This window comes from Choloepus didactylus, chromosome 7, assembly GCF_015220235.1.
Source record: "Choloepus didactylus isolate mChoDid1 chromosome 7, mChoDid1.pri, whole genome shotgun sequence".
Classification (NCBI taxonomy): Eukaryota; Metazoa; Chordata; class Mammalia; order Pilosa; family Megalonychidae; genus Choloepus; species Choloepus didactylus.
The window spans coordinates 68,360,613-68,384,205 of NC_051313.1; the positions used below are offsets into that span (position 1 = coordinate 68,360,613).

Genomic DNA, 23,593 nt, shown 5'->3' on the forward strand with positions numbered 1-23,593 from the left:
ACTCATTTGTGTTTCAAGTTCTACCTCCTCCACAAAACATTTCCTGGAGTCTCCCAGGAAATTGCGTACTCCTACCTCCACCTACTTCCAGTTGCCATAGAACTTATAATATGTACCAAGTAAGCCTGAGTCATGCACTGCCTTGAGAAATGATGAATGATGCCTTGAGAAATGATGCACAATTATACTTCTTTTGCCTTCCCAGCAATCAGGGGTAAAAGCCACATGAGGATTGGAAGTACCTAAAACATACTTAACTGACTGGCATTCTGGTCAGGGTTGAGTCATCATGACAACAAGATTACTTCCAAATTGAAATCTTGTTTCTTTAGTCCTGAATATGATAGTATTCATAATGAAGCTATTTGGAAAAACCTATTCCCTTTAACGATTGGAAAATTCTGATTTTTTCTATGAATTTTCCTGTGCATAATTTAAACTTTTGTAGTATTATTAATCTGTTTCTCAGATATCTCTGAACTTGAGAAGCAAGGAATAAATTTTCCTTGTACCAGATATAGGCTGATTTATACTGTGGTTCAGTTATATTATGGGTGCTTTAGGTTTTTAGGATTTTCCTGGGACCTAATCACACTGTTTCCATAAAGAGATATTCATATAATCAAATAAGCAACTGATAGATTTGTTTATAGAATAGGAATTGCCTGTTAATATGTTCAACAGTGATTTACTATTTTGAATAAAATCATGCCATTTTTGAATAGTTCTTCCAATAAGAGATAAAAGATTTATCTGTAAGATATGTCAACTCTTTAGTCATAACTTTACCATTTACTAAACTGTCCCTGAATACATAATTTAAAAAAAAATTTTATTGTGGAGGCATATATACAATACAAAATTTCCCATTTTAACTACTTTCATGTGTACAATACTGTAAAATTAATTACATTCACAGTATTATACTACCATTACCACCATCCATTACCAAAACTTTTTTATCACCCCGACCATCATGTCTGGCTTATTTCATTCAACATTATGTCTTCAAGATTCATCCATTTTGTTACATGTATCAGACCTTCATTCTTTTTGTGGCTTTTTATGGCTTCATTTCTTTTTATGGCTTTACATTGTCTGTATATACATCACATTTTGTTTATCCATTCATCTGTTGATGGACATCTGGGTTGCTTCCACCTTTTGGCTATTGTGAATAATGCTGCTATGAACATTATTGTATAAATACCTATTTGAGTCCTTGTTTTCAATTCTTTGGGGTATATCCCTAGAAGTCATGTATGCTAGGTCATATAGTAATTCTATATTTAACATTCTGAGGAACCACCAAACTGTTTTCTACAGCAGCTGTACCATTTTCCATTACCATCAGCAATGTACCAGGGTTCTCATTACTCTGCATCATTTCTAACACTTATTCTCCATTTTTCCTTTTTTTATAATAATAATCCTAATGGGTGTCAAGTGTCATCTCATTATAGTTTTGATTTGCATTTCCCTGATGACTAATGATATTGAACATCTTCTCATGTGCTTATTAACCATTTGTATGCCTTGAAGGAAATGTTTATTCAAGTCTTTCGCCCATATTTTTAATTGGGTTTTTGATTTTTTTGTTGTTGAGTTCTAAGTGTTCCTTATATATTCTGGATACCATACCCTTATCAGATATGTGATTTGCAACTGATTTTTCCCATTATGTAGGTTGTCTTTTCACTTTCTTTGTAATGTCCTTTGATGAACACAAGTTTTTTAATTTTTATGAAGTTGAGTTTATCTAATTTTTCTTTTGTTGCTTATGCTTTTGGTTTAATATCTAAGAGTCCATTGCCTAATACAAGGTCCTGAGCATTTTCTTCTGTGGTTTCTTCCAAGAGTTTTATGATTTTAGCTCTTTTATTTAGGTTATTCATGCATTTTGAGGTAATTTTTGAATATGGCACAAGGTTAGAGACCAGTTGCATTCTTTTGGATATCCAGTTGTCTCAGCACTGTTGAAGAGATTATTCTTTCCCCATTAAGTAGACTTGATACCCTTGTCAAAAATCAATTGGCTATAGATGTGTGAATTTATTTCTGAACTCTCAATTCTATTCCATTGGTCTATTCATCTGTCCTTATGAATTCATAAAATTTTGTCACAGAGACGAATAGTTTCTCAGACTTAAGGCCCAAATTATTTAGGGATGATTATCCTTGTGCCAAGAATTATCAGTTATCATAAAGATCATTTTATTCTTCGAGCATGCAATTAGCCAGAAAGTGGTGATAATGTCTAGAGTTAAAGCATTGAAGGTTCTCAAGGGAACAACTCTGATTAACTTAAAATATAAAATGTTCAAGTGCTTTGCTTTAAGTCCAAACAGAACATTCAGAACTTTTGCTTCCTTCAGAAAGTATGGCCCCAGGGCAGGGGTGGGGATGGTTGGAATAGAGTGAACTTTGAGGTCCAACTCTGCTGGGCTTGATCCCTAGCTCTGCAGCTTTCTGATCTGGGACCCTAGATACATCACTCACATTTGCCCTTAGTAAACATTAGTATATTACAGTATAAGCAGTTATAAGAATTCATATGCAGTAAATTATAAAGCACTTAGCACAGTGCAAATATTGGTGCCCTCTTTCCCTTTGCTTCATTAATTTTCATGCTTCTTAAACAGTGTTTTTTGATATTTCTGAGTTAAAGGTTGAAGAGACGCTCTTATGTGTGGTTTTTTTTTCATTTGTTCTGTAGTATCAAGGAAGACACTGCGGCACATATTGCATCCCTCAAAGCGTCTCATCAGAGGGAAATAGAGAAACTCCTTTGCCAAAATGCAGTAGAAAATTCTTCTTCCAAAGTAGCTGAACTAAATCGTAAAATAGCAACTCAAGAGGTAGAAGACAAAATCTGTTTTGCTCTCTTTGATTTTAACATATGTGATTGTTTTTTAAAGACTGTTACAGAACGTTATTTAATTTGGAAATATTTTAACTTTGGTTTTTCAGGTTGGTGATAGAAATGGGAAGCTATTGTTGGCTTGATTTTTTTATAGCAGAGGATACCATATTTTTAACTTTCCTGCTGTAATCTTAGAGACAGACTGTCTCTGAGAATTATGACTGGAAATGCTGACAACTCATCAGCATTTCCTGAAATAAATGTCTTCCTTATTGAATAGTGTGTATATCTACTCGGAATATCTATGGACGCCTACTTTGTGACCCATCTTCTGTGGCATTAGTAGGTTAAAAACACAGCATTAAATTAGAATATTTATCTGCAGCTTACTTTCACATGGTGTAGCCAAGAAAAGAAAGAAAATAGGAAAAGAAAGCAAATATGGAAAAATGTTAGCAGTTAGTGACTCATGAAAGAATATATGAATGTTTATTGTACTATTTAGCTTTTCTGTAGGTTTAAATTTTTTAAAACTAATCTGAGGAAGAAAAACTTGAGAAAATTATCACACCACAACCTCCCCCATCTGTAATTATTTAGCAGCATCTCAATTAAAAATAAATCCCTCAATTGGGGAAATTTGAAAATGGACTGGATATAGATATCATGAAATGATTAATTTTCTTAGGTATGATAATGATGTTGTGGTTTTGTGAGAAAATGCCCTTATTATAAGGAGATGCATGTTGAAGTATTTAGGGGTGAAATGTCACAAGGTCAGTAACTTAGTCTCAAATAGCTCAGAAAAAAAAAAGCACACACACGCAAACATATACATACATACAAATTCATACACATATACATATATACATGCATAGAAATGTGTATATATATATATATAAAGAAATTTTAACAATTATTGACTCTAGTTACAGTGTATATGTTTATTTTACTGTTCTTTGCAAAATAAAAATTTGGGGAAAAACAGATGAACAAAAAAGAACTTTGCCCATTTTTAATACCTCAATGAACAAATATTTAAAATGCTTTTTAAAGCTAACCGTTTATACAACCTTACAGATAAACTCTCTAACTTATTTTCCCCATGGGAATGGGGTTTCCATGGGCATTGTAAACATTATTTCATGTAGTAAAGAACAGACTGGGAGAGGTGGGAAAAGTAGTGTCATAATGCCAGAGTCAGTGTAGTCTGATCGTTAAGAAAAGGAAAGCACCAGTTATAAGAGATGAATTTTTCCCAAGTCCTTGAATTTTCTTGTTGGAAGTATTTGTTCACATATTTCAGTTTCTTCATCTAAAAATATGAGATTAACATGTATTTCACAAATGTTATCAGGCTTATGTTATCTTCCTAAACAACGAGTGACATTTTTTTAGTCAATAGCTCTTTAATAACAACTTTTACCCTTTTCAGTCACAAAGTGCAAAGATAATATTTGTCACTTTCTTCAAAATGCTTAGACTTTATAGAGGTTGATTTTAAAAGATATTTTTCAAGCCTTCAGAAAGAAAGAAATATAAATAAAGAAGCCAAGTAATTTCATAGCCATTAATTTATAATACATTTGATATTTTATTTTTTAAATGTTGAAGAAACCTAAAATGACTCCTTCAATAAAATTCATTATTGTGGCAATTATTTCTATTTACCTTGGATAATTTTATAATGTCAGTATTCTTTCTTTTTTCTTTTTAGTACAAATAAGAGCCATGAGTTGGTTTTCTTATATTTTTCAAATAATGTTCAAGGAATTTTTGTTAATTCAGTACTTCTAATATAATTTTCTAGGTACTTATAAAACATTTCCAAAATCAAATTAATGAACTGCAGGGTAAACAAGAGTCTCTTGTTGTTTCTCAAGTTCGAGAAGAAATCTTACAGAACGAGGTAAGAAATAACCAAATACTGAGCTATTCTTAGCTATTTCATTTATATTTATATTTTTGGAGAAATTTTTTAACTTGAGTGTAATACACAGTATTCACACAGTGGTGTGAAAATATCAATCACTTATCAAGCAAATATTAATAACTTGTTTATGGAAAATCTGCTTTCTCCAGATGAAGTTCAAATATTAACTAAGTTGTTTATATGTTTGTATTTGCAGGTAAGCATTTTTGAGCAGAAGAGAAATGGAGGGCAGTGTTTGGTTCTTTTGTTTGATTTTTTTAGAAGGTAAAATTGAATGGCAAAAGCAATTTCTTCATTAAGTATTAATACTACTTAATTTGTTTAAGAAATAGGTAACACAACCTTGACAGCCATGCTAGATCATCAATAACAATGCCATTACTTTTTGAAAACTTGCCATTTTTACTACCCGAAGATGCAGAAAATGTAAAAAACCAGAAAAGTCATGTATCCTAGTCTTCTTTGAAGCATGTGCACATTTTAAAAAAATTATTTGATGATTTATTAAGTCCCCAAAGCAAAACATACAGGTAATTGCATTTTGAAAACATCAGTGTAAAAACACTCTGTTTTGCAACTGTCAATTGTAAAATTCTTGTTCTAGTACTTGAAAGGCTGTGTAGTTCAACACTGAACCTTCTTTTCAGTGTGTAAGATGTACATAAAACATTAGCATAAGCATTAAATTTATAGAACCTCGCAGACCTGTAGTAAAATTTTTAGGAAAATGATGAAGGGAAGCATGTTTGTGTGTTGGCAAGATAAAGAACATGGTCAGTTTTTGTAAAGTTATAGTGTTGTTAATCTATATGTACAGTGATGGTTAAGATGTTCTTTGTTTAAGAATTACTAAAAGATTTTGAATATAGAAAACCTGCAACAGATAATTTTTATGCCTAGTAATCAGAAAACTTAAGTGAAAGCACTTAGTCTCTTGAATATAGGGGATGACATTCTGGCTTTTAATTGGAATGTTGACCTTTTATTGGAGTGTTTAGGCCATTTGCATTTAAAGCAATTATCGGTATAGTTTGGTTTAAGACTACAAATGTTTATGTGGTTTTTATTTGTCCACTGTGTTTTGTTCTTTCTTTTTCTTTCCCTATTGGCTTTTGGATTGAGTATTTTAACGATTCCATTTTGTCCCTACTGATGTCTTATTAGCTATACCTCTTTAATTTTTTAGTGGTTGATTCAAGTTTATGATAATAAGTTTAACCTGTTCAAGACTACCTTCAAATAATATTGTACCCTTTCACATATAACATATGAACCTACAGCTGTGTTTTCTATTTACCCTTTGCCTTCCTTTGTGCCATTGTTGCCATACATTTTCCTTCTACATATGCTATAAATCCCATAATACATCTTGATTATTTTTGCTATTTAGTTAAAATCTTTTTTAAAAATTTAAAAATGAGAAAAGTATCTTCTCTAAATACCCACATATTTACTATTTCTGGCACTCTTTTCATTTGTATAGATCCAAATGTCCATCTAGAATAATTTTTCTTCCTCCTCATTTTTTGTAGTATGGATATGCTGGCAAAGAATTCTCTCAGTTTTGTTTGTCTGAAAGTCCTTATTTTACCTGCATTTTGAAAGACATTTTCACTACATATAGAATTTTAGATTGACAGTTTGTTTTCTTGTTTGTTTGTTTTCTTTGTTTTTGTCAATACCTTAAAGATGTCACTCTGTTGTTTTCTGGTTTTATAGTTTCTGACAAGAACTCTGATGTATTTCTTTTCTTCATACCAATAATTGCTTTAAACGCAAATGACCTAAATACTCCAATAAAAGGTCAACATTCCAATTAAAAGCCAGAATGTCATCCCCTTTATTCAAGAGACTAAGTGCTTTACTTAAGTTTTCCGATTACTAGGCATAGCAATTATCTGTTGCAGGTCTTCTATATTCAAAATCTTTCAGCAATTCTTAAACAAAGAACATCTTAACCATCACTGTATATATAAATTAACAACACTATAACTTTACAAAAACTGACCATGTTCTTTATCTTGCCAACACTCACTAAGTATACTGTTATTTTTCTCTCTGGCTGCATTTTTTTTTTTTTTTTTTAATTAGAGTAGTTGTATGCTTACAGAACAATCATGCAGAAAATACAGTTCCCATGTACTTTTTCTGTCCCTTATTTTTCTGGGTTTCCAGTATGATAACATCAGAAAAAGTAGTTATTAAAACAAGAAATATTACCAGAGATATATTGTAGAACACTTGTGGTCACTGCTGCTCTCTTCACTATTTTATCCAGTCTTTTTTCTCTCTGGTTCATTTTGAATGTTTTTATTATCTTTTCCAGTTTATTGATCCTTTCTTCTACAATGTCTAATATGCTCTTAATCCCATCCAATGTATCTTTCATTACAGTTACTTTATCATTCATCTTTAGTTATAACTGGTTATTTTTTATATCTTACATTTCTCTCCTCACCATGTTCATGTTCACCTCTACCTTCTTGAACATATGGAGTATATTTAGTTTAGCTGTTTTAACATTTTCTACTAATCATATTACTTTTGTCATCCCTCAGTCTTTTTCTTTTGATTGATTTTCCCTCTGTTTATGTGTCATATTTTCCTACTTTTTTGCATGCCTGATAATTTTTTACTGGATGCTGTACATTGTGAAATTTGGGTTGTTGGTTATTGAGTTTTGTTGGTTCTTTTAAATAGTACTGGACTTTGTTCTGGCATATAGTTAACTTAGTTGGAATCAATTTCATCCTTTCAAATCTTGTTCTTAAACTTTGTTGGGATTGGTCCAGAGCAACCATTGCTCTAGGACTGCTTTATTCCTATTACTACAGTGCTACTCTTCTGAGGACTGTCCCTGGTGCCTTGTAGTATTATGATGGATTGTCTTTCTGGCTGCTGAGAACATAAAGAATTCTCAGTCCTGTGTGAGTTTCAGGAATTGTTTCCACTGATTTTCTCCCCTGGCCTCAGATAGTTTCCTCTCACATATGTGCAGTTAAGTAGTTAGATGAAGACTTAAGAAGACCCCTCTAAAAATCTTTGAAGATTTTGTCTGTGTAGCTGTCTCTTTTCTGGTACACTGCCTTGCAAACTTTAGCTGAACTTTGATCCTTGTTGTCTTACTTTAGCAAGACTGCAGGGCTCTATTTAGGTCCTCTCTCCCTGCCCTTAATCTTGGAATCTGGTTCCAAGCGATAACCTGGGAAATTCATACAGCTCATCTTGTTTGTTTTTCTTCTCTCAGGAACCGCATTTCTGCCATGCTGTTAATGTCTGCTCTGCAAACAGTTGTTTCATATAGTCTCATGTTCTAGCTATTTAAGGAAAGAAGTAAATCTCTGTCCCTTGTGCTCCATCATTGTTATAAAAGAAAGCACACCATATATTTTTAAACAGTGTTGAGTTCTGTATTTTTTATTTTTACAGTATTTTTATTAGAGCATTTGTAGGTGTATAGAAAAATCATGCAGAAAGAAGAGTTCCTATATACACCCCACATACACACACAGTTTTCCTTATTATTAACATTTTGCATCAGTGTGCTACTCTTATTATGATTGATAAACCAAAAATACTATGATTATATTATTAACTATAGACCATAGTTTACTTTAGGGTTCACTCTTTCTATTGTACAGTACCACTGGTTTTTAAAGTTTTTATTCTGGCATCATATATACAACATAGACTTTCCCATTTTACTCCCTTTTTAGTATACAATTTGGAGGTGTTAATTATATTCACACTATTGTGCTACCATTGCTTATTTGTTTATTTCTAAAGTCATTACATAGAGCCTTAAGAAACTAAATAATGATTTAGAGTTTTTCAGCATAGTTAAAGCAAATACTCTTAATGTCATTGGGAAGGGAGTCATCTCCAACTTACCCTGTCAAATATGGAAATCTAAAATGATATTTTCCATACTCTGTATTTTATATCCATGCCTTTATTACCTAAAATGTCTACAGACCAAATTGCTTTTAAATCCCACCTGTTCAATGGGGAGAAAACTTTATCAAGCCTCTAACATACATTCATTCAACTGATGCTAACACAACCATGTGTTTCTCAAAGCTTTTTTTTTAATACTGTTTTGAAAAACTTAATATTTCATCTTTCAGCACTTGTTTTAGTTTCCTGACTAAACAAATACTATGCACTGTGTTGGCTTAAACAACAGGAATTTATTGGCTTATGGTTTTGAGGCAAGGAGGAATCTGAAAAGCAAGGCATTATCAAGGTGATGCTTTCTCTCCAAAGACTGTGGCATTCTGTGGCTGGCTGCTGGGGATTCTTTGTCTTTGACTTTTCTGTCGCCTGGCACTGCACATGCGGCAGCTCCCGGCATCTCTGGGGTAGGCTGACTTGCAGCTTCATGCCATGTCTTTTTCTCGATGTGTCCAAATTTCATTCTTCTTAAAAAGGACTCCAGTAAGAGGATTAAGAACCATCCAGATTCATGTGGGCCAGTAATAGGATTAACACCCATCCTGAGTCACTTGGGCCAAACGTTGACTGAAGTAACCTCATCAAAAGGTCCTGTTTACAGTGGGTTCACAATGTAGGAATGGATTAAGATTAAGAACATGTTTTTTTCTGAGGTACATAGATCCAAGCCACCACAGTCTGCTTTCTGGACCCCAAAACAATGTGTTCTTTCCACATGTGAAATATTCATTCCATCACAAAATCTCAAAAGCCTTGAGTCATTTCAGTAATAATGCAAAGTGCAAAGTCTCATTAAATTGGTTATGAGTGTGTTCTGTCCTGGGCATCCCTCTGTCTGTGGATATGTGAAGCCTAGAAAGCAAGCTAACTGCTAACTGCATCCAATATACAATGGAGGGATAGGTATAGGATGAACATTACCACTCCAGAAGGGAAAAATTGGAAGGAAAACAAGAGTCACAGGTCCCACCCAAGTCCAAAACCCAACAGGGCAACTTCCATTGTACTTCATGGACTGAGAGTCATCTGTGGATCAATGCTTTGTACTCCAGGCCTAATGGAGTGACAGACCCACTGCTTCCATGCATTTGTGTGGTGCCCATCTTGTCTCTGAACACTGGAGTGAAGGCCCCACCATCTCCAAGTATTGGAGTTGCAGCCAGTCCCTCTGCAACTACTAAGAAATAGGCCCTCCCATCCCCGAACATTGGGGTGGCAGCCAGGCTCTCTGCAAATGCCAGGGCACAGGCCCCACCATTTCTGAAAATTGGGGTAGCATCATTCTCCCTGAATGATAGGGCACAAGACCCACCCCCTCCAACCACTGGGACAGGTGGTCTGCCCCCTAAATGCTAGTTTGAATCTGCTTTCTCCACACACATGGGTGGTCCCACTCTCTTGGCCCGAAGAGATCTCTGCAGTCCAGACCTCAGCTCCATGGTCCTGCCCCTGAAGTCATTCTTCCTTCAATTTGTCCCTTCTCTGTACCTTTTAGTCCAGGATGTCAGTGGTTCCACTCATACAAATTTCACAAAAACCTTTGCATGCATTTCACAGGGGTCCAAACCATCAGACAATAGAACTTTCCACAGACCCTTCCTGCATAACTGCATTTCCAATCCTGTCTTCCACTTAAACGGCTGACTGGATCCATGTTCAGTTAAACCTACATATGGAGCCCTATTCTCTCAGAACTCGCTTTCCAGAAGCTCATGAGAAAGCTGCTTTTGGCCCTAGTCTCAGAGCACACTATCTGGGTAGACTCAGAATTTTCAAAACCATCCATTTCTGGTTTCTTTGTGCTTAAGGGTTCAGTCCTCAGCTTATCTCTTTCCTCTCACCTTTTACTACAAGCTGCAAGGAGAAGCCAGGCTGCACCTTCCACACTCAGCTTGCTGATCTCCTCAGCCAAATATCCAAGTCCATCACTTTCAAGTTCTGCCTTCCATCTGACATCAGAACTCAATTTTGCCAAGTTCTCAGCCACTTTATAACAAGGATCGCCTTTCTTCCAATTTCCAGTAACATTCCTCATCGCCTTCTAATGCCTCATTGGAAGCACTAATAGTTTTTAAAGCAATCTAGGCTTTTTCTATCCAGCATCTCACAATTCTTCCAGCCTCTATCTATTACCCAATTCCAAAGCCATTTCCACATTTTAGGTATTTGTAATAGCAGCACCCCACTCCTGGTACCAAAAGCTATTTTTGTTTCCGGGCTGCTAAAACAAATACCATGCAGCAGGTTGGTGTAAACAACAAGATTTTATTGGCTGATGGTTTTGAGACTAGGAAAGGTTCAAAATCCATATGTCATAAAGGTGATGCTTTCTCCCAGAAAATAACATTTGGCTGGCTGCCAGTGATCCTTGGTCCTTTTCTTTCACATGGTGATGCACATGGCCGCCTTTCCTGGCTTCTCAGGTTCCATTGACTACCAGCTTTATGTAGTGGCTTTTTCCATGTGTCTAAATTTCATTCTGCTTATAAAGGACTCCAGTAATAGGTTAAGACCCGTCCTGATTCAGTTCAGGCCACACCTTAACTGAGTAATGTCATCAAAAGGTCCTATTTAGAATGGGTTCACATTCACAGGAATAGATTAAGTTTAAAACATAATTTTCTTGGGTATATAGCTCCAAGCCACCGTAGCACTCTTCATAGGTTTCAGTCTGTTTAATTTTCCACTCTATTTGATCCCAGCAATAGTCTGATCATTTTCTTGCACAAAAGTTGTAGTGGAAGGACTTAAACTTTTATTCATTTTCCCTAGATAAAAATGAGATGGTTGATGCTAATTATTGCTAGTTTTCATATTTTCAGGTAACATATTCATTTTACTGATCATAGGTTATTTATGATTAATGGGGTTATTTATAATGTATCTAAATATTCTATGAAGATGTCTTTAAATCATTCAAAATTAATCTCTAATATCATCTCTATTGCTCACTAATAAAAATCTTATTATAACTTATCAAATATTCTAGAGGTAGCACTGTTACTTTTTGAACCAGTAGTGGAATGATCAGGATTTATGATAAGAAGACATAGATGTAAATTCTTACTTGGTCACTGTAATGCTCACCAGCAAGTTCAGGTAAATATTTAGAGTCACACAACTACCATAGGCCATACTTGATGTTCTGGATACAGTCTAGGAAACAGCATGCCAGCAAGGTGGTATCAGGGATTTCTGTTCAGTGGGGATAGTTCTCACAGCAGTCCCCACAACCATCCAGGAGTGATTCTCTTTGCATCCGCCCCTTGATAGCACAGGTGCATAAGAATAGGACAAACCAGGCAGAACCACCCTGACTTAGATGCCTCATGTGCCACAAGAACCAGTGTCTCATTATTTATAATAACTCATGCACATAGATTCTGTAGCCCAAAAACTACATGCCCAGTTTCAAGAATCATGACACACAAGACAGGTCAAAGCTTTATCTTCCAGGTATTTCAGTTCCTACAGCGTCCTCCAAGTACAGATACAATTCACCAATCAGTGGTCATTTTTACCACAAGTAGTGTATCTGGTTACACGGCTGATATTCCATCTTTATCAAGGGTTGAGAACAAAGCTAGAAAGTTAACTGAATCCAAGGTCAGTTTCTCATGCAGAGGGAAAAAGAGTTATGGTTACCATTTACTCACCACTTACTCAAGTCTCCAAGCCTGTTGTTTTGTTTTGTTTTGTTTTGTTTTGTTTTTGCTATTAAATGGAATAAGACCTATCTTATTAGCATTCTTCATGTATTCATTTAATAAATACTTATTGAGCAGATGTTAGTTACTAGTCTATGCTTTTGGGATATAGTGATGTATGGGGCAGAAAATAATCAAATAAATACATATAGACTATAATGTCTCCCAGGTAACTTCCTTTGCATCAAAACTAGATCCCACATCCACCTTTAAGCCAGTCATTGGCAGGGGGAACTGGACAGCTATGCCAGGTCTAGACTAATTAGAATTTATCCTGAGTCACATGAGTACTTGAACGATAGCAAGGCCTTGCCAGCAAAGAAAGAGGGAATGACTGTTTAAGAAGCAGCAGTTAATATCTTCTTCAGAGTTAGGCTCAATTAGAATCAAGACTTTTCTGGATTACATGCTCACAATCACTAGCCATTCCTCCCAGCAAAGTGGTCAGAAACCCATCATGCAGAAGGATGTAGCATATTAAGGCCAATAAGATGATTGGAAACCACATAGACACAAACAGGCCATGCTTATTTAAAATGATAAAATAATAATAATTGTATGTTTCAGTTTGAATTGAGACATGAAGTTTTTAAGATTGTCTAGTTAACCATGAGTAAGAAGACAGAGTAAAACTTCTCTGGGCAAGGGCTGTGGGCTGTGCATGGATCATTTAAATTCCCCCATCTGAGCTTTCCTCTGCAAGTGATCTGTGGTATCTGTCTCTTTCACTAGGAAAGCCTGTTAATCCACCTTTAGTGACATGATCTGAGTGAATCACTTCCTTTCACTTCAGTAAAATAATAAATTATTAAGAAGGTGCCATTTTTTCATTAAGGAATATGTTTGTTCATACTTTTTTCTTGATGTTACTCATATCCACTCCTGTGTAACATGTATTCAATTTTAATATATATTATTCTAATATTAATAACACATTAATAGGGAGAAATTAGAAATTATAACTCTGTTTATAATCCCACTACCCAGTTACTGGTTAACTACCAGTAACACTTTGCTATGTATTCTACCAGATTTTTTTCTATTAGAAAGATAAACATTGTAGAGAGCTACAAATACCATGGGTGTACATGCTCATGTTTGTGCATGTATGTGTACATATGATTTTTAAATCATGTTCTTTTTGCCTAACATTATATGTGAATATCTTTCCGTGTTAGATAGTACACCTCTTTATTAGCTCTTTTATTATACCATTTTAATTAGATGAGCTATAATAATAATAATATTTACTCAGTGTTTAGTATGTTCCAGGTGCTGTGCTAAGTGCTTGACATGCATTATTTTATTTGATTCTAACTACAAGCCATGAAAGTAGGTATTATTATTCCTACTTTACAGATGAAGAAATTAATGCTAAAAGAAATTAAATTACCTGAGATTACCAACTAACAAGCATAAGTGCCAGCTTTAGAATCCACAACCTCTGATTCTAGATCCCAGGTTCTTAATAAATTATTTTACCCATCTCTTATTGTTGAGCATCCTGATTGTTTCTAGTTTCTTTTTTTTAAATATACAATTAGAATGAACCATTTTTGAACATGCACCTTTGTTTATGTATCTAGTTATGTCCATAGGATGGATTCATTAAAATGCAAGGATTTTAAAATGATATCAAGGTGCTTTAAGTAGATACAAATAAAGGGAAGTTTTTGCTACTCTTTGTCTGGAACCAGATTTCTGAATTTATGTAATTTACCAGTGACTTTTTCTTTAATCATTGAGAGATGAAATCATTAATTCCTTCATGAATAATTATAAAACACCTACTCTCTGCCAAGCACAGCTCTAGGTGCTAGATCTGCTGAGGACAGAATAAAACAACTTTCCTGCTGTCATAGAGCATACTTCCATTTGGAGAGTTAGACCATAAACAAATGTGAAGGTTAAGTAAAATTAAATGAGATTGCTGTGAAGGGCTTAGCATAGAGCCTAACATATAATAATGTCACAACTCACTACTACTTGTCCCTTAAGACTCAGCTCAAACGCAGCTGCCTTAGGAACCCTGCTAGCCCCCTCCCCTTTGGGTTAGGTGTCCCTCGAGGCCATCTACCTGTTCCTTGGGCATCTCTCCATTGTGGCACAGTGCAGTAGAATTCTCATTCAGTTGACTGCTTCTTTCACTAGACCAGAACTTCCCAGGTCTGGTGTACTGAGAATGGGTTACAGGTGTGCCACAAGATAGTGATAGCTGTAAATGTTTTATATTGACAAAACACTCAGAATCATTTTGCAACCATTAAAAACTTTACAGAAATTGAAATTATACTGACCATTATGTGTATGGTTCTGCCTCTGACAACTTCCTTAGCTCAGTAGTCATTGTTTTGACATCTAAGATTTACATGCCCAGTAGCCATCATCAGAACATGCGCTGTAAAACCCACCTCTCCCTGACCTTTCTGCCAAATAATCCCAGTTTCAGTCTGTATATTTCTTTGCTCACTGATGATGCGTTTACCACCAGGGATGGTCCATGTTTAAAATATTTAGCTTCGCCTCTGATTTAATTTTCTCTTATCTTCATGCTTCTCCAACAAAGTATTATTACAGTTGTTATTGTTAGATGTTAGATGTATCTGTCTAAAATGTGATTGATTTTGTTAATTTTCTCTGTTTTTACTTGTTTATTATTGGCTTTTGATGTTAGCAATTTGCAAAATCTGGTTCTTTATGGAATTTATTTTTAATATATAATATAAGGAAAATGTAATTAATTGTTACACTGAGCCCAACAAAAAACCCCCTTCAGATCCCCTCCACTTTACCCCCAGGTGCCATAAAAACATTACCATTTTCTCTTTGGACCATGGTATGAAAATGAGCTGGAGGAACTGCACTAGACTGTATCCTCTGCAGGGAGAGGACTATGTCTTTCATCTGTGCACCTTCAGGACCAAGGACAGCAGCCACCAAAGTGCTCAGTACTCAGCTTCCTTTACTTTATATGCATACCTTGTGAAATGAATTACTATAAAATACAGTGATATAGGCCATAAAAAATTATACAAATAAAATTATAGGGCATTAACAATTAAAGAGGGATCCATATGTGCTGGAGGATATACTGTGCTGGGTGCTTTAAATGCATTATCATTTAATACTAAAAATAAGCACCTTTTTAAGCAAACAACATGTAGCAGAGCTGAGTGCTCCAAAGAAAGGACCCCAAAACATTCCTTGCCCAACTTCTTTTTGACTTCTCATAATTGGCCTTGCAACCATGGGAGGGAGAAGGTGGTCCACTTGTCTGGAAACTCTTAGAATGGGCGTAGGGAATTAAAGCTATTAAAAGCTGTAACATCCCAGAATACTCTTGTTGTTAAGAAGATGCATCTTATCTAGACACATGTTATTAAAAGAAGATAATGTGGATGTTCTTATTTTTCAAGCCTACCTGTTAAAAATAATTTTCTTGTGATTTTAATTTTTAATTTATTTACTACCCTCAATTTTAGATTACAAAACTCCTAGAAGAATTAAGAGAAGCCAAAGAAAACCATACACCAGAGATGAAACATTTCATAGCCTTAGAGAAGAAAATTAAACAGATGGAAATGAGGCATGAACAAAGAGAACAGGAACTTCAGCAGGTAAAAAAGTAAACCACATTTGCATATTTGCATAGTGCTGTACTTTTAATGCCTCTAATTTGATATGGTTTTGCCATCCCTAGCAAAATTTACTTTTAGAATTTCCATTGTTTTTAATCTTGTTAAAAATGAATTTATCCCTTCTAAGTGAAAGTGAAGCTTTAAGTCTCCAATACTGGAAGAATGGTTTGCCTTATATCTGGAAAAATAGGGAAAGTACTTGTATTATTTTCCTAATTATTGATGGGTGGCTAAAAAATTATACATTTTGCCTGGGAACAGGGCTTCTTTGGGAACAAAGTTCCATATTTAAGTAATTTAAATAAATGTTTATAAGAAATACATTTATATTAAAATGTGATCATTTATATTATTATATATCTAGTAGCAGCTAATAATGATTACTACACTTAATTACACACAGACAAATAACAGAAATTTAAAATGGCCGAAGTAAGAGGACGATGTGCTTTTAGGCACTTTCCTTGGTGCTGATATATAGTTTTACTGGAGCAGTGTAAATTTATATACTATTTGAAAACAAAATATTACAGATATGTAAACGTTATTGGTTACTTGAATTCCACATGGAAACATCAGTTCTGTTTAGTTATATCAAGATTCTAGCTCTTTCTTAGTATTGAAACTAAGCTATATTCTGAAATGGGAGATAAAGATTAATGTAATTGATTTTTTATTCTTACTCTTCAACTTTTATTTTTGGATTCTTTGAAAAACACTGTGGTGGATTGAAGCTATGTACTCCAGAAAACATGTTCTTAATCTTAACTCCTGTGAATGTGAACCCATTCTAAATAGGATGTTAAGATGTAGCCCGAATTCAATCAGGATGGGTCTTAACCTTTTACTGGAGTCCTTTATAAGCAGAATGAAAGAAACCAAGAAGCCAGGAAAGGCCACCATGTGCATCGCCATGAGACAGAAAAGCCAAGGACCAAGGATTGCTGGCAGCTAGCCCCAAGATACTAGTGTTCTAGGAGAAAACATTGCCTTTATGATGCCTGGATATTGAACGTCTCCTAGTCTCAAAACCATAAGCCAATAAAATGTTTACGCCAACCCATTGCATGGTATTTGTTTTAGCAACCAGGAAACTAAAACAGCTTTTGGTACCAGGAGTGGGATGCTGCTATTACAAATACCTAAAATGTGGAAATGGCTTTGGAATTGGGTAATGGATAGAGGCTGGAAGAATTGTGAGATGCTTGATAGAAAAAGCCTAGATTGCTTTAAAAGCATTTCATGCTTCCAACGAGGCATTAGAAGGCAATGATGAATTTGTTGTTGGAAGTTGGAAGAAAGGTGATCCTTGATATAATGTGGCTGAGAACTTGGCAAAATTGTGTTCTGATGTCAGATGGAAGGCAGAACTTGAAAGCGATGAACTTGGATATTTTACTGAGGAGATCTGCAAGCTGAGTATGAAAGGTGCAGCCTGGCTTCTCCTTGCAGCTTGTAGTAAAAGGTGAGAGGAAAGAGATAAGCTGAGGACTGAACCCTTAAGCACAAAGAAACCAGAAATGGATGGTTTTGAAAATTCTGAGTCTAACCAGATAGTGTGCTCTGAGACTAGGGCCAAAAGCAGCTCTCTCATGAGTTTCTTGAAAGCAAGTTCTGAGAGAATAGGGCTCCATAGGTTTAACTGAACATGGATCCAGCCATTTCAGTGGAAGACAGGATTGGAAATGCAGTTATGCAGGAAGGGTCTGTGGAAAGTTCTGTTGTCTGATGGTTTGGACCCCTGTGAAATGCATGCAAAGGTTTTTGTGAAATTTGTATGAGTGGAACCACTGACATCCTGGACTAAAAGGTACAGAGAAGGGACAGATTGAAGGAAGAATGACTTCAGGGGCAGGACCATGGAGCTGAGGTCTGGACTGCAGAGATCTCTTTGGGCCAAGAGAGTGGGTCCACCCATGTGTGTGGAGAAAGCAGGTTCATCCCTGCATTTGGGGGCAGGCCACCTGCCCCAGTAGTTGGAGGGGGTGGGTCTTGTGCCCTGTCGTTCAGGGAGAGTGCTGCTACCCCAGTGTTCAGTGATGGTGGGGCCTGTGCCCTGGTATTCGTGGAGAGCCTGGCCACCACCCCAATGCTCGGGGACACGGGGGCCTATTTCCCAGCAGTTGTAGAGTGACTGGCCACCACCTAAATGCTAGGGTAGGGTAGGGCCTTCACCCCAGTGTTCAGAGACAGATGGGCACTGCACAAACGCATGGAAGCAGTGGGTCTGCCACTCCATCAGGACTGGAGTACAAAACATTGATCCATAGATGACTCTCAGTCCATGAAATATAATGGAAGTTTCCCTGCTGGGTTTTGGTGTTAGGTTTGGGACCTGTGACTCTAGTTTTCCTTCTAATTTCACCCTTCTGGAGTAGTAATGTTTATCCTATACCTATCTCTCCCTTGTATTTTGGAAGATAATTTGTTTTCTAAGTTTCACAGGTTCACAGACAGAGGGCAGTTATGCCCCAGGACAGACCACACCCGTAACCAAATTGATGAGACTTTGCATTATGACTGAAATGCCTTAAGGCTCTTTTCCGATTTTGTGATGCAATGAATGTGTATTTTGCATTTGAAAAGAACACTTCTTTTTTGGGTCCAGAAAGCAGACTGTGGTGGCTTGGATCTATGTACCCCAGAAAAAAGCATATTCTTAATCTTAATCCATTCCTATGGTGTGAACCCCTTGTAAATAGTTGCTTTTGATGAGATTACTTCAGTTAAGATGTGTTCCAACTGAATCAGGGTGGGTCTAATCCTATTACTGGAGACCTTTTAAGCAGTATGAACTTCAGACACATGGAAAGAAAGCCAGGAGCAGGTGCCATGTGCATTGCCATGTGATCGAAAGGTCAAGGACCCAAAATTGCTGACAGCCAGCCCCAGAACACCACAGTCTTTATCACCAGTAGCCAGACAGAACGTTACAGTCTTTGGGCAGAAAGCATCACCTTGATGACGCCTTTGATTTTGGGCTTTTCCTAGCTTTAAGACCATGAGCCAATAAATTTCTGTTGTTTAAGCCAACCCATTGCATGGTATCCGTTTTTGTAGCCAGGAAACTATAACAAGAACTTTGTAAAGCAGCAAGCCATCAACCATGGTAAATTAAGGCATCGTGGTATACCACTGTTTCACCAGAGCCTACCCATATTTGCACATTATAATGCCTGTTCTAGAAAATGGTTGTAATTTGTTGATTAATATAAGATTTACTCCCTTACTTGCTGTAGGCATAAGCTATCTTATGGCGTAATTACAAATAATTATTTTATAGTCTTGTTATAAACAAACATGAATAAATTATATATGTGTATTTATTAAAAGACCCTGAATATCCTGTTTCAATACTGGTTACAAAATATGACTGTTTTGTTTTCTTTAGCAAAAAAGTAGTAGGACTTTTAGGACTCCTTGATTTACAGAAGTGATGGATCTCAGTTTTATATACAGCAGAGTAAAATGCTAAACTTAATTTCAGTATTAAAGGACATACAAAATATTCAACAAAATATAATATTCAAAGGGTCTTAACATTGAAAATTCATAAACATTGTGTATTCCCCTTAATTCAAGGACCTGATTAACAGAATATTTCTGAATTGCTTTTCTTAATGTAGAATTTATTTTATATAGAACTTTATGTACATTTTATGTATAGAATCTATTTTGTGAATAAAACTATGAAGTTATTCTATCACCAGGATGAACTGTAAAAAAAAAAATCTTAGATTTAGCATGTTTAATATAGAAAAACATCATTGGTTTCGTTGTCTTAAACTAGCTTTCATTGGTTTGCAATGCCTATGAATAGTGATTACCTTATGGTAAGGCATTTTAAAAATGTAAGTATAATTAGTTACTCAGCAAGGTACCTTCATGTCTTAGTTTCCTAGGGATGCTGTAACAAATTACTAAATTGGTTAGCTTAAAACAACAGAAGTTTATTGTCTCACATGAAGTTCTGGAAGCTAGAAGTCCAAAATCAAGGTGTTGTCAGCGCCACTTCCTCTGAAGTCTGTAGGGAAAAATCTGTCCTACGCCGCTCTCTCTTGGATGCTGTCAGTGGCTTGCCAGCAGCCCATGACATTCTCCACCTCTGTCATCACATGATCTTCTCTGTTTGTGTCCAATTTTTTCCTTATTATAAGGCTACCACTCATACCCTCATCCACATTGGCCTTGTCTTAATAACATCTTCAAAACTTTTATTTCCAAATAAGGACACATTTGTAGGATGGGGATAATGCCTCATTTCATGATGGAAGAAATTGATCCACATGAGCAAGGCAGTTTTGTATGGTATTTAAGAGCATGAACTCTGGGGCCAGGCTGTCTTGGTATGTATCCTGGCTCTGCCTCCAAGAAACAGGTTGTATGCAAACCTTAGGCAAAGTATTTTTTAACTTATCTGTTCTTCCATTTATTTATCTGTAAAATAACAGCATCTACCTTCTAGGGTGTTGGCACTATTAAATGAGTTATAACACTTAAAACAGTGTGTGACACGTGATAGATGCTACGTGTGTGCTATTATGATCATTTTTTGCTGCTGTGATATGTGATTCTTGAATGACATGTTGATGCTAAAACTGTCTTGAATGCATTTCAATTGCTCTTATTAAGAGAAATGCTGTTTTTGGGGTATTTGGATTATAACCAAGATATTAGACATTTATGATGCTTTAAATGGTACTTTTTTCTTAATTCACAGTTTAAAAAAACTTTAACATTCCCTATTAAAATTAGATCTTAAATTTTCCAATTCTAAGCTTCTTAATCTGTAAGGTTGTTTGATGAACAAAACTGATCCTGTTAAATAAGGCTCCCACTCTTTTTCTCTCCCCTCTGACATAGACATCACAGGTTTGTCGTACTCAGCATTGTCCACATTCACTCTTTAAGACTGTTAACTGCTCTTCACCTCCAGTATGAACTGGAAGAGTAATACAGAATTTTTTTATTTGTAGATAATACAGCAAACACGCCAAGTAGTAGAGAGTGAGCAAAACAAAGAAATTGAGAAATGGAAAAGACTCGCACAATTAAAGAATCAAGAGCTGGACAAGTTTCGCACAGAATTAGATTCAATATTGGATGTTCTCCGAGAACTGCACCGACAGGGGGTTGTTGTCCCAGTTCCTTTTTCAGATGAAGCCAATACCCCAGAATATTACTAGAAACTCTTAATTTCATATGACCTCATTAAAAGGACTGGTGATGGATGAAACTGTGCCATTGTCAGACAAAGCTTTTAAAAACAAGTATTCCAGCATACTCCCAGAAAGCAGACAACAACACAAAGCAATATTTCAAAACAAATTGTCCTTAACCAACAAGAGAGGGAGGGGTGCTCCATGGTGTATTTTTACAGCAAATCAATCACATTTTAAATAATTGATGGACAAGTTCTTTGTGTCAGGTGATTATATTGTAGAAGATTTATTGTAAAAGGTCTCACATGATAGAAATGGAAAGAAAAGAAAATTGCACATACTGTTTGTGTCATTATTGTTGACCAACTATATATTCTTAATGTCCTCTGTGCCAGAAAAAGCTCCTATTTCTCACAGAAACACTAGAGAAATATGAGCTCGGTGACTTGGGCAGTCACACCAACTGTTGGCTGAGTAGTAGAGCTTCCTCTATAATTTAGACAAGAATGATAATTTCTGTACAAGCAGACAGTGAATTCTCTTGTGTTCTCTCAGTTTTCCACTCCTTCATCTATTTGACTCTCTTTTTGCACCTGATACAAAGTGGAAAGTTTATTCAAGTAACGGGAATTTGATTTATCCATTATTTTCATCCTAATTTAAAATGTGGCATATTATTTAAGCTACAAATCTTAAATGCCAGTCCTACATACTTTTTTTGTACCTTTTAAAATTATAAACAGAATATAATAACATTTCACTTTCTCTGTTTAAAAAGTAATATGTGTCCATTTAAAAATTACAAATATGCATAAAAGTAGCTGGATTATTTTTAGTTTACATTTCCCATTTCTAAACCAGATAGTGAATGTGTACAAAATTCATGGGTAAGTTAAAACTGTAGCCACTTTGTTTTAAAATGTTCTAGCCCAGCGCTATCCAATAGGAATATAATGCAAGCCACAAGGTAATTTTTAAGTTTCAAGTAGTCACCTTTAAGAGACTAAAAAACAAACTGGTAAAATTAATGTTAATAATAAATTTTATGTAATCTAATATATCTAAGTTATTGTCAATAGAAAAAGTTTTGATAGTTTTACATTCTTTTATTCATACTAAGTCTTTGAAATATGGTATATATTTTGTATTTACAGCACATCTCTATTTGGACTAGCCATATTTCAAGTGCTCCATAACCACATGCCAGATTATGTGCGTTTGTAGAATAACAACTAAATGAAGTACTTTATTTCAAAAGATGGGTGAAATATTGTATTATGTCACTGATATGAAATAATTAGTATAAGCAAACTCATAGAAACAGAATCTAGAATATAGGTTACCAGGGGACTCGGTGGGGATACAAAATAGGGTCTTAAGGCTTTAAAATGTACAGTTTCTATTTGGGATGGCAGAAAAGTTTTGGTGATAATGGAAGGTGGTGATGGTAGCACAATATTGTGAATGTAATTAATAGCACTGAATTAGATATTTGAATGTGGTTAAAAGGGGATATTTTAGGTTTGTATATATTGTACTGGAATAAAATTTTTTTTAAAAAATCTGTGGCATTGCATAACACAAATAGTGGACCCTGAATTAAACCATGGACTATAGATAATTGTACAATTATTAAGATGTACTTTTATCAGTTACAACAAATGGGCCACCCCAATGCAAGGTGTTAATATTAGTGTGGTATATGGGAATTCTGTGTTTTGTACATGATTGTTATGTAAAACCACAACTTCTCTTTAAAAAAAAAGGTTATTTAATGTATTTAAAAAATGGGTGAAATAGGTAAATAGGTTGTGGTAAAATAGCAAATGTGATTATGTGAAAATTTGCTAAATATAAGGAATGCAATTATTTTATTAATGTACAGAATTTTTTATGTCCTTTTCCTAAGAGAGTAGAAAGAACTTTGTAGTTTGCTATTTTATTTTTTATGTGAAAGAATCTTATTTTTTTTAATTATAATATAAACATTCTATTTTGGTTATTATTTGAGCATGCATTTTTGTACTTGTTATCTGCCAGCTGTACCCATCTTTATCCTTTTAACTGAGTATCTATCCATGGACCATTCGTTCCAAACACTAACATAGCTAATTCTGAAACACAGGGAGCTGCAAACATCAAATAGACTTACCACTTAAAGAAAAAGTACATTCTCTTTTGATGAGGATTCTATATTCTGTTTTGGAATAAGCTATGCACATGGCAGATCTTCAGTTCTATTTACAGATTAAAGATCCGTAAGTAATATCAAAGCTCTTTGTTACAATTAAAACCTCAGGAACCATACCCTATTCCTTAGTCATTGCCCATAGAGC

The 23,593-nt window shown here is 35.2% G+C and overlaps 1 protein-coding gene across 2 annotated transcripts in view; it reads left to right on the forward strand.

Moving 5' to 3' along the window:
• CEP162 (centrosomal protein 162) overlaps positions 1-23,163 on the forward strand; it is an 88,366-nt gene extending 65,203 nt beyond the window's left edge. For both annotated transcript variants that reach the window (XM_037844265.1, XM_037844266.1), the window contains 4 exons: positions 2,717-2,858; positions 4,674-4,772; positions 15,940-16,074; positions 21,072-23,163. In XM_037844265.1, the coding sequence (XP_037700193.1) occupies positions 2,717-2,858; positions 4,674-4,772; positions 15,940-16,074; positions 21,072-21,281 (586 nt within the window). In that variant the 3' untranslated portion in view covers positions 21,282-23,163. The remainder of the gene's footprint in view (positions 1-2,716; positions 2,859-4,673; positions 4,773-15,939; positions 16,075-21,071) is intronic.
• Positions 23,164-23,593: the final 430 nt, after the last annotated feature.